The 12,179-nt window shown below is 46.2% G+C and overlaps 1 protein-coding gene across 2 annotated transcripts in view; it reads left to right on the forward strand.

Moving 5' to 3' along the window:
• Positions 1-261: 261 nt before the first annotated feature.
• TMEM192 (transmembrane protein 192) overlaps positions 262-12,179 on the forward strand; it is a 43,893-nt gene continuing 31,975 nt past the window's right edge. For both annotated transcript variants that reach the window (XM_066573566.1, XM_066573567.1), the window contains exon 1: positions 262-400. In XM_066573566.1, coding sequence (XP_066429663.1) covers positions 371-400 — 30 coding nt within the window. In that variant the 5' untranslated portion in view covers positions 262-370. The remainder of the gene's footprint in view (positions 401-12,179) is intronic.

Raw genomic sequence — 12,179 nt, forward strand, 5'->3', positions numbered from 1 at the left:
ACTTTTTGCACATAAGCACGCTGCCGTTCATGCAAGGGGTAATTAGGTTAATTAGTGCAATATGTGCGCTTTCCCCCGCGCAGCACAATAGAGCGCGCTGCATATTTTTTTTTGCACAATGCAGAATTTGCACATGTGAACGAACCCAATGAAATGAATGGTTCTAGTCTAGCATAGGCAGCCGCCTCCCTCATGATGGCGGTACACGTGTTGGCCCCGCGCCCGGGAGGGGGCGCTGTGCTGTGTAGTTGACGAGGGAAGTGCTTGCCGCGGACAGGAAATGTGAGCCAACAAGGAAGGGGAGGGCTGCGCACCACTTATATGGCCCCGCCGAGACCTCAATGAGTACCCCCGTGACCGCAGCAGGAGGATGGACAGGGCGCGCAGGCTGCTGCTGGAGGTGAGCACGGTCTGGCGGAACATGCGAGACTACACACCCGGCCCGAGTACAGTACCGCATCATGTGACCGCGCGTCACGTGACCTCGGCGGTCCCCAGTGTTTACATGGTCCGGTTCCTGCCCGCAGGAGTGTGGTCACGTGACTTCGGGTGGTCTCTGCATGCAGTGGCCACTGGATATATCACATGCCTGTTATTACACTGCAGGATGTTATTGCTTTCCTAGTAGAGACCTATCAGGAGTATTCCACTATGTTATTGTCCCCTATAGCCATGAGGTATTGGTAAGGGTCCGTTTACTGTGTCTCCCCCCAACTATGCGTTGCGGAGGGCTTTCCATATCAGCTGTGTGATGTACAGGATACTTCTGCGTCTGACACGTGCCTATCCACAGGTACGCTGTTTCACCTGGCGGCAGCGGTGAGGCCTGCAGTGCTGACGGGATATGTACGGACATGACCGCGGGGGCCGTGTTGTACAAAGGGGATTTTCTGTTGAAATCCCTTAAAAAATAAGAGCGCTAAGCAAAGGATGAATTCTGCAGCTAAAAATCTGCTAAAGGCTGTAGTGCGCATGCCGGCGCATCACAGAAAAGACAGATTGCGGACAGGTACGCAGGGGTCCCACATGTGGAAACCAACCCGGCCGTGTGCGTTCATTGGGGTTTTTTTTTTTTTTTTTTTTGACCTTGCAGCATTTCAGTTGCAAGGGGAATCACTAAGAAGGGGGATTGGACTTGTTATCTATATAGCGCCAACTTATTTCCAGTTATTTATCACCCCCCCCCCCCCCCCCAAGCTGGGTACTCCTTTCACCGACCTCTTTACGTTAAGTAATAAAAATCTTGATGGGTATTTTTTTTTTTTTTTCTTTGTCCGGGTCATTGGGCGACACGGGAAGACATTGGGACGTTCAAAAGCAGTATCCAAAGGGTTAAAAATGATGTGGACAGCCTGTCTCTCTGTAGGCGCAAGCGACAAATCCACCGGCAGCTGCTTGGTAATACCTCCTGTAGAATGAGAAGTAGCGAAGCTGTGAAAGCGTTCTTGTCAACTGAAGGAAATATGCTGGCCATGGTCAAGGGAGTGTCTGCAACATAGGAAGATGCCCTACTGAAAACAGATTCATGTGTAGACCAGTTGGTAGGTACAATCGCAGTCATGCGTGCCGAAAATGGACTTCTGTAGGGGGAGAGACAGGGTTTCTGCTCTACTCCATTGTAAGCCGACGAATAAATAAGGTAGGTCTGGCGTCTGAAGGACAGAAGAATACTGTGGAGAACTCAGCAGACAATGGCTATTCGGGATTCTCGTGGGAATTCTCCCAAGCGATAGTAGAGGATGACCAGAATCCCCCTAGAGGAGAAATAGTTGGAGTGGAGAAGAACGAGGGTCGGGATGCTCCAAGTCACTGGCATTGCACTGTCCAGTAGGACGGCTCCAGGAAGGGGTGGGTGAGGTATTGAGAGAAGGATAGGGTTATCTGGGGTTTGGATGTCCAAGACACACATCATATGGAGGTTTTGTGTGTTTTGTTAAAGTTTACTGAAGATGCATTTCAAGGATGGGCAATAAAAACAAAAAAACACATGAGGTACCTTGAGCTTAGATGCATAGAATGCACTACTGTGAGGAAGAAGTCAGATACTGCATCCAAGAAGAGGGACACAACACCTTGACATTGCTGAACTACCAGCTTTGGGAAGGCGACACAGCAGAAATGAGAAGAGTAATGCACAACTCAATACTTGTACAAATTCATTAGGTATGAGTACATTGAATGTACCTTTTTGACAAACTTCTCTAAATGTGTAGGCATTTTAGTTACTGAGCATGACAGGGAAACTTCTTCAGGGGAGAGTTGCATTAGTGGACAGGGTAATGTGGTTGCATGATGCAGTGAGCGAGCTCGGTCACTCAGCAGGCCTGTGGACCAACTGGAAGGTCGGTCTGGATGTTTCACGATATTGGTCGAAGGTGGCTCACAAAGCGAGAGCATCTTCCTCCTGTTGTGGAGCTACTGACAGTGTGTCAGATCTGATTATCACATACCATCTGTCGTATCGCCACTAATGGCTGTCGTGCCCTCCCAAAGCACTATCGTGATACCACAGAGCGCTATGGTGAGCGCTAATTTTATTACTCCTTTGTGGCTGACAATTAATTGTGATTCGTTTTGTTCGGACGCCAGTGCTCTTGGGCACAATTTGTAGTTGTGAGTAGTGAGATGTGGAATAATACTCGGAGTCAGATATTTTGCTTAATTTGTTGTAAACCCGGTTTTATTAAATAAGGCAGGCTGATCTGTCTCTTTTCACTTATCTCTCCTGCCTGGTACTTCCTTTTCTCCTGTCAGGCGCTTCTTTTTCTGGCGCCCTCTCTCTGGCACTTGCTTAGCCTGGTGAGTCTCACTCACACTCTGGCTCACTCACCAACTGGCTCCTGTCACCATTGTCTATTTATAATCTGTCACCTGACCAGTTTGTCTGCAGCCAATCACAGCCTATCTGGTTGCTAGGCTACCTGCCTCATCTGAGTCTCTATGCATTTTTTTTCTATCTTGTGCAGCTGGCTAATATACATCCTAACTGGTTGCTAGGTTACCTGCATCCCTTGTGTAAAGTGACTCAGATTAAACCATAGGGTTGGTCATTATATTACCGGTCCCTATAACTAAACAGTGCTATGTAGTGCCTATTTCCAGCCCACTACGTCTCCCCATTGTTTGAGAACAGCCGTCCTCGGCATTTTCTTTGAGGACAGAGCAGGCGGATGGCTAGAGAATATGGCAAAATGTCTGGGAAATTAAAGTCGACTTAAAGGGGTTGTCCCGCGAAAGCAAGTGGGGTTATATACTTCTGTATGGCCATATTAATGTACATCGTGCATTAATTATGAGCCATACAGAAGTTATTCACTTACCTGTTCCTTTGCTAGTGTCCCCGTCTCCATGGTGCCGTCTAATTTCAGCGTCTAATCGCCCGATTAGACGCGCTTGTGCAGTCCGGTCTTTCTTCTGAATGGGGCCGCTCGTGCCGGAGAGCGGCTCCTCGTAGCTCCGCCCCGTCACGTGTGCCGATTCCAGCCAATCAGGAGACTGGAATCGGCAATGGAACGCACAGAGCCCACGGTGCACCATGGGAGAAGACCTGCGGTCCACCGTGGGTGAAGATCCCGGCGGCCATCTTACTAAGGTAAGTAAGAAGTCGCAGCAGCGTCGGGGTTCGGGTAACTACCGGACCTTTTTTTTTTTTTTACCCCTGCATCGGGTTTGTCTCGCACCGAACGGGGGGCCTATTGAATAAAAAAAAAACCAGTTTCGGCGCGGGACAACCCCTTTAAGTCCCATTTAGACACAACGATTATCGCTCAAAAGCTGACGTTTGTAGACGTCGCATAAGTCTGCCGTGTTGCCACTAATGGCTGTCGTGCCAACCCAAAGCACTATCGTAACGCCACAAAGCGCTATGGTGAGCGCTAATTTTATTATTCTTTGTGGCTCGCAATTAATTGTGATTTTTATTTAGTTTGGATGCCAGTGCCCTTGGGCACAATTTGTAGTTGTGAGTGGTGAGATGTGGAATAATACATGGAGCCAAATATTTTGCTTAATTTGTTGTAAAACCAATATTAATAAATAAGGCAGTGAGATGAGGTCGTTTTCTTCATAACCTTCAGTGCATAATAAATGATACTTAAATTGCAACAATGTAGATACCTGTGTTTTAACTCCTCCATATACTGGGAGCTTACTCTGGATTTCTTTTCTCTATCCTTCTTTGTATTTATATCTATTCCTTTATCTCCCTCTCTTCATATTTACATCTTTTATTTTCCCTCTATTCACTGTCAAAGCTGTCTCTCCTCCTCAGTTACTCCCTCACTGGCTCACTCATCAACTGACTCCTGTCACTGTTGTCCGGCTATTTATAATCTGTCACCTGACCAGTTTGTCTGCAGCCAATCACAGCTTATCTGGTTGCTAGGTTACCTGCTTCATCTGAGTCTCTGCAATTTTTTTGTTGTGCAACTGGCTAATAAATGTCCTAACTGGTTGCTAGGTTACCTGCATCCCTTGTGTAAACTGACCCAGATTGAACCCTACGGCCGGTTATTATATTACCGGTCCCCATAACTAAACAGTGCTGTGTAGTCTCTATTTCCAAGCCACTACACATCCCTATATGGGGTAAAGGATTTGCCTGTTAGTTGCAATCGCCCACAAAATCAGATGCATATTGGTAGAGATAAAACCAGCACGACTCGATGCAAGTAGGGAGATCCTTGTGATGCCCATTACACTGCGTGGAATAGGATGAAGTGACCTGAAGCTGCACCAGTGAAGTCACACTACCAGAATCTGATAGAATCAAAGTCCAGCCTGCTACGGGAGACCGAACTGAAGATTAAGACATGTCTTGTGTTAACACAACAACCTCATTGTGAAGGTGTGAAGTGACTGTTAGAGTAGTCATGAGATATACAGGGACTTGCTGTACTACGATGACCCCCACTATTAAGGGATCTAACGAGACAGATGGTGGATGTCATGAGAGGTATAATCTTCCTGTACTTCTACGAAGTAGACGACTCCAGGAATGGACTAATACTACACCCAGGAAAACGTGTTTAACATGGTCTCTACTACTGTGTGATTATACACTGAAAAGAGGGAGGCTGCCTAATCCGGATAAGAGCCCAGTGACTCTGGGGCGTGGGTACTTAAGTGACAGTATCCCCTTGCTAAAAGATCTCAGCATATCTTGCAGACAATGTTGCCCCCATTCCATATCAACAGTATACTCCATAGCCTGCCTGCACACAACCAGGTTCCGCAGTGAAATCTGACCCTGTGCCGGACCGGTGACCCTGCATACCTGGCCAGATTCTTTATATTCTCTACTGTGGATGTGCCGGTCGGTGCACATGTGCAGTACAGATTATGCTGCACAGTCGCTAGGCAATGACGCGGATCCTACGGGCTTTCTGCAATAATGATTGCGAAGGGCTGCCGGTCGTTGGGCTTCCATTGGCTTCAATGGAAGCTGTCTGCGCAGAATCCGACTGAAAATGGAGCATGCTGCGATCTTCCTCTGCCAGCAGAGAATTGCAGTCGATTTCCGCTCATGGGCAGGAAAAAAAACTTTTTCATAGCATGTTACAGCAGGTATTTGCTGAGGAATCTGGAGGCAGACACCCGCTCCGGATTCCGCAATGCAAATCTGGCCGCATGTAGGTAGCCTTAGTCTGATAAAGGGTTCCAAAGTCAGGTCCCGTATACTCTGTGGGGGGAGGTAGGGCCTGCTCAAGACGGTCACACTGACTATCTGACAAAGGGGGAATCCATTGGTCTCTTCCTGGGACTGTCCCTATGTATGTGCGCAAGGCAGGAGTATGCGCTTGCGGGTATGGCATCCCCAATACAGATGGCACCTGGTACTTGAGCAAGCCACTGAATGCCTACTGCTGCGCTGAGTTCCCCCGGGAGAATCCTAGATCAGAAGTGGGGTGGGAACAGACGTAACTGATGACCTATAAGGATACAGTGCAGGACCCTCCATGACATGGCCAACTAAACAACCTTCACATGGTGCAGAAATTTCCACAACGAATCTGTAGTGATTTTGAAAAATGACCTGCATTCTAATCCACAGCATGTATATATGTATGCTGCAGAGTCTGACCTTTGGAAATAAAAGGGTTAATTCCTGCAGCAGATCCCCATATTAAAAACTTGGCCAAATCCACGCCATTTAGGAACAGATTTGGTGCGAATATTCCAATGCAGGGAAAGTTATTTGAAGATGGCCTATGCATATGAATGATTTCTGTAGTGAAAATCCACAGCACTTCTAAAAAAATTATACTGTACTGTACCTTGCTGCATTCTGCAGCTGGAATTCGGCAACAATTCAGTTGTGTGCACTGATGGTTAAAAGGGACATGTCATGGGGTCGAATCGGTGAGGCTGGTTGCATGGCTCTGCAGCCACAGCCCTGCATTACAACAAACTACCGGTAAAACTGCCATAAAACTTAAGAACATGGCTTTAACATGGTGAGACATGAATGAGTGCACGTAAAAGTAATCTCTCATCTGTGCCAACTAGTCATAATAGTTTACTAATTAACAACTAAAGTAATGGATGTAATTTAAGGTCTGAGGGTGGTTTCACACAGGCGAGAAAATCGCACGATTTTTGCCTGATGGAAGAGTCCGTTAAAAAAAAAAAGCAGATTATGAAACTCGTGACCTTCAATGGTTTCCTTCCCGTCTGCGATGTTTTCACTGATGCGGTGTTAAGAGAACAAAAAAAACGCGGCATGTTCTATCTTGCTGCGATGTGCCATTTAAAAAAAAAAAAAAGTATCCCCCGTTTCCCTATGGAGGCTTTTTTTTTTTTTAATCGCAACGCAACAATCTTGGGTTGCAATGCTGTGGGTTTTTAACATTAGAAAGTCCTATTGACTTTCACGTAAAAAGATGTGCAATTTTAATGCAGGCAGCAGCGATGCGAGATTATTCTTAAAAAAAAAAAAAGCATCGCTGACGCTCGCAAGAACAAAGATTTGATTTTTTGCCATGATTTTCTCGCAGCAGACTTGCGATCGCCTGTGTGAAACTAGCCTTAGGGCGCTAGTACACGAGTATTAGCGGATGCCACTAAGGCTCACTAATTTCTGGTCGGGATGTTGCGAGTCCATGTCAACGGGGAGCATCAGTAGGGCCAGCAGCAGCCGTGGAGATTCTATTTCCTGCACATTTTGGCTCCTCTTATATGGAGCAATAAGTCGTTCGCACGAGAAAATTAAGCGGAGTTCACTCGTTCGGAAAGTCTATACAGGCTGATAAATGTTTGACGTATTGTTCACTTGCTTGTTTATTCTTTCACATGCGCAGTCACAGTGAATGTCAACTACTAAGGCCGCCTGTCCACAGGCGTTGCAAAGTCCTGCGGCGAATCTCCACTGTGGGAGCTGCTGCCTGGGAGCAGGACCCGACAGATGAATCTCCGCCGGTCAGCCTATCTGACAGATGGGCTAACCGCGGCGAATCACGGCAATTCGCAGCATGCTGCGACTTGCCGACCGCGAGCGGAGAATCGCAATGATTCTCTGTTCGTGGATACGGGGCTTCAGACAGCATGACTCGCCAGCGAAATCACGTCCGTAGACAGGGGGCCTAAATGATCACTTTATACACACGACGAGCGAACGATTACACTGGGGAACTCCATTTTTGGTGACTGAGATGTTAGCCTTTTTGGGGTATTTTGGGTCCATGGATTCTGAAAACAATAGTTTTTCTCTATCAAATCTGTTTATCAAGATATATAAATGTATGCATGTACACATATTGTATTATACATGTAATGACTGCCAAACAAAAGCTGAGGGAACAAAGAGGAATCCCAAGAAGCCTAGAACACGAATAACACAAAAGTTTCTTCATTGAGATGTCGATGAAACTCCATTTTTGTGATTTCTGGTGAGGAGATGTTCCTGGACATCCATGCTGGATGTTTCATCAGTAGTCTGCCATGATATGTGTTTCCCATCATCCGCAGTCCTGTTCTTCCACAGTCACCACTAGTCTGCCATCATGTGTGTGTATCCCATCGTCCGCAGTACTGTTTTTAGATGGTCAACAGTAGTCTGCCATCATATGTGTATCCCATCGTCTGCAGTACTGTTCTTCCACAGTAGTCTGCCATCATACGAGTATCATGGGCCGTGACTGCGGAAGAACCATACTGCAGACGATGGGATACACATATGATGGCAGACTACTGTTGACCATGGAAGAACAGGACTGCGGACGATAGGATACGCAGATGATGGCAGACTACTGTTGACTGTGGAAGAACAGTACTGCGGATGATGGGATACACCTATGATTGCAGACAACTGTAGACCGTGGAAGAACAGTACTGCGGATGATGGGATACACCTATGATGGCAGACTACTGGTGACCATGGAAGAACAGTACTGCGGACGATAGGATACACATATGATGGCCGACTACTGGTGACCGTGGAAGAACAGTACTGCGGATGATGGGATACACCTATGATGACAGACTACTGGTGACCGTGGAAGAACAGTACTGCGGATGATGGGATACACCTATGATGGCAGACTACTGGTGACCATGGAAGCACAGTACTGCGTACAATGGGATACACACATGAGGCTTTTAGCCTCTCCATGCTCATCGCAGAAAATGTTCCACATTTGTAGCTGAAACACGTTCCATTTCTCTTCAATGTCTTTACACATTGTTTCATCAACCCAAGTGTGATGTGCAGTGGTGGCGATATGTACTACTAGTAAGTGCTGCCAGGAAAATAAAGGAAATATCACAAAAATAGATATCAGGAATCTCTGAAAAACTAGAGCTCCTAGAACAAAATGGATGGTATTTTTGGAATCTGCACAAAAATACCCAGAAAAAGCTCTAAAATTCCAGACACCATGTAGAAGTTTATTCTTTTTTTGTTCCCCAGCTTTTATGCCTGCATAATAGGAAAGACTTAATGAGTTCTTGTTTGTTCAATCATTGGCCATGCCTACACTTTACGATATCCTTGAAATTCGCATAACCAAATTATTTTTTTTTGAACAATGTTCTTTCCATGTAAAAGGGTCCCAAATGCTGTTAACCTCAGCCAGTAAATGACAGCAGTTTGCGCCCACATATGGGGAATTTCTGTGCTTGGGAGATTGGGTAAAACCTCGTGGAATGCTTTCTCTTATTGTCCATAAGAATATGGTCACTGCACACGTTTACATCCAACAGTTATCTAGCAAAAGCACCTGACTAAGGCCAGCTTCCCACAGCCGTAACTGGCTCTGCCGCGGCAGAGCCCGTCACGGCACCCCCCCCAGAGACCCAAATACTTATCTCCGGATCCAGCGTCTTCCGTCCCGCATGACGCTTCGGCGCACATCCGCAATAGAGAGCTTGATGCGCCAGCCGCGTCATATGACATGCCCACAGCGTCACATGACGCGCCAGCCACGTCATATGACGCGGCTGGCGGTGGGCAGGGAAGCGGTTTCACACTATCTTCCGCTGTAGCACAGCGGAAGATAGCGTGACGGACGGCTTCCATTGACTGCAATGGAAGCCGTCCGCGCGTATACCCGCGGCAAATAGAGCATGCCGTGGGTGAAGACAGGTGATTTCACGGTGCGAAATTCCACGATGGAATTCCGCACCGTGAGCATTGAGCTATTAGATTCAAAAAAGCCTTAAAGGGGTTGTCCCGCAAAAGCAAGTGGGTCTATACACTTCTGTATGGCCATATTAATGCACTTTGTAATGTACATTGTGCATTAATTATGAGCCATACAGAAGTTATAAGAAGTTATTCACTTACCTGTTCCGTTGCTGGCGTCCTCGTCTCCATGGAGCCGTCTAATTTTCAGCGTCTAATCGCCCGATTAGACGCGCTTGCGCAGTCCGGTCTTCTCTTCTGAATGGGGCCGCTCGTGCCGGAGAGCGGCTCCGTGTAGCTCCGCCCCGTCACGTGCCGATTCCAGCCAATCAGGAGGCTGGAATCGGCAATGGACCGCACAGAAGACCTGCGGTCCACCGAGGGTGAAGATCCCGGCGGCCATCTTCACAAGGTAAGTAAGAAGTCACCGGAGCGCGGGGATTCAGGTAAGCGCTCTGCGGATTTTTTTTTTAGGTCCCTGCATCGGGTTTGTCTCGCGCCGAACGGGGGGGCTGTTGAAGAAAAAAAAAACCCGTTTCGGCGCGGGACAACCCCTTTAAGAGCCTGTTTACATGAACTGATTACAAATAAAAAAATAAAAATAAAAGTCTGTATTTGGCTTGGAAACAGGTTGATTTAACTAATTTTCGGGTGCTGAATTCAGTGGAAGAATCAGATCCTGTCTATCACGTCACAATTCTGAGCTACATAGCACTATTACATAGACAATAATGCAGTATTGCCAAATATTGTCTGGTTTTAAATACAAGAAAAAATAACACTCAGAACTCAGTAATATATTTGTGAATGACACTCAAAAAATACCGATATGCTGAGGTAAGAATGAAGAAGTGCTTCATGCAGATTACTACAAACACTAAACAGCAGTATTGATGGGCTCATGTCGGTAACCTTCCTGCTCAACTACAATGTTCTGCCATCTAGTGACCATTTTTAGAACTTCGTCCACTGTGTATTACATTCAAATAAAGAGTTTTATCTAAAGCTAATAATTCATCAGAAAACGAGAACAAACTCAAAAACCTTTTTTAAAAAAAACTGAAAAAAATCTAAATGACATAAAAACCTTACATGATATATCATTTCTAAAAGTAAGTTTTGACTCCACACCCAAAAATCCATGAGCATTGATCTATCGCACACCAGATGCAAAGAATGCCGTTGAGCAGTGTTATTGTTCTGATGCTTGCCGAATGATACTTGACCATTTGTTTGCTTATCATTTGTTGCTCGGTTTGTACGGGCATAAAAATAAAATGCTGATTGGCTTATGTGGGCAGGCGGTAGCTCATCTGTGAAGGACTGCCTGTTTACTGTGAATAGGTGGCCAGAAGATGCCTCGAGTGCTCTGCCTCCATTCACTGAGTGATCCTTACTCCTGTGTGAAAGCACATTAGAGATTATCGCTGGGACGATTATTGTCCTGTGTAAAGGGACCCTTAATGATTTGCATAATTGTGTCGTGTAAAAGGCCCTTAAAGGAGCCCTAAGACTTAATCACGCACACCCTTTGACAAGTCTTCAGAAGCCACTTTATGCCCCTTAAGCTCTGTACAAGTCATGGCTGTAGATGTCAGACCTCCTTGTGATGGTGCCGTCCATGTCCGTACACTTCAGTGCCATGATAGACCAATAACAACCTTCCCATTTAGGCCTCTGACACTAGTGTATGTGAGTCTGTGATCATTTGAACAGCACACGGACCCATTATAGCCCAGTGGGCTAGGCACATTGCTGATTTTTCATGTGGACCAATGATCTGTATGTGAAAAGTTCATTGCGTGTCTTGTTTGTATTATGTCTATCGGACAGCACACAGACAGGTGTCTGTGGTGGCAGGTGTGCGCCTGGCCTTAGACCCAATGTCCACAGGTGGGGCACCCACGAGGATAATCCGCAGTTCAAGCCACCCATAGAGAAGCATGGGCGTCAACAGCTGGATTGGAACATGCAGATTTGTTTTGTGGACCTTTTGGTCCAGAAAGCAAATCGCAGAATGCTCCGTTTCAGTGTGGTTCTTGCACGTCAGGCTTCCATCGAATGTCATTTGCAGATGGACCGTGGATTCCACGATTAAGCATGAGTTTAAAAAAAAATAAATTAAAAAATAAACGTTCTGCACATGTGCAGCGGTGAGCCACCTTGTACTTTCACACACATCCGCAGTGAAGACCCAGACTGGTATGCATGGGCAGGGTCCTCAACCATGGGCAGGGTCTGATTCTGGTGCAGGCTCCCGAATGCATAGTCCGACACACCCGTGGACATGAGGCCTTAGGCTGTATGCACATTTTATTTTGTGTCCAGGGGGCTTTTTTCTTATTACCGGATCAATTCTCCCAAAATACACTTTTTTTTTTTTTTTTTTTTTTTTTAAGAGCTTTCCACTGGACAGGTGATGTTAGATTGACAGGGACTAACGTCTGGGACCCCACTGATTTCTAGAACATCTGTTACTTCTCCAGTTCATAGGTGATTGTTTTTAGGTTGGAATACGCTTTTTTTTTTAACCCTTTAGCGTCGCTGTCTTTAAGGAAAT

Source organism: Eleutherodactylus coqui, chromosome 7 (assembly GCF_035609145.1).
Source record: "Eleutherodactylus coqui strain aEleCoq1 chromosome 7, aEleCoq1.hap1, whole genome shotgun sequence".
NCBI classification, from domain to species: domain Eukaryota; kingdom Metazoa; phylum Chordata; class Amphibia; order Anura; family Eleutherodactylidae; genus Eleutherodactylus; species Eleutherodactylus coqui.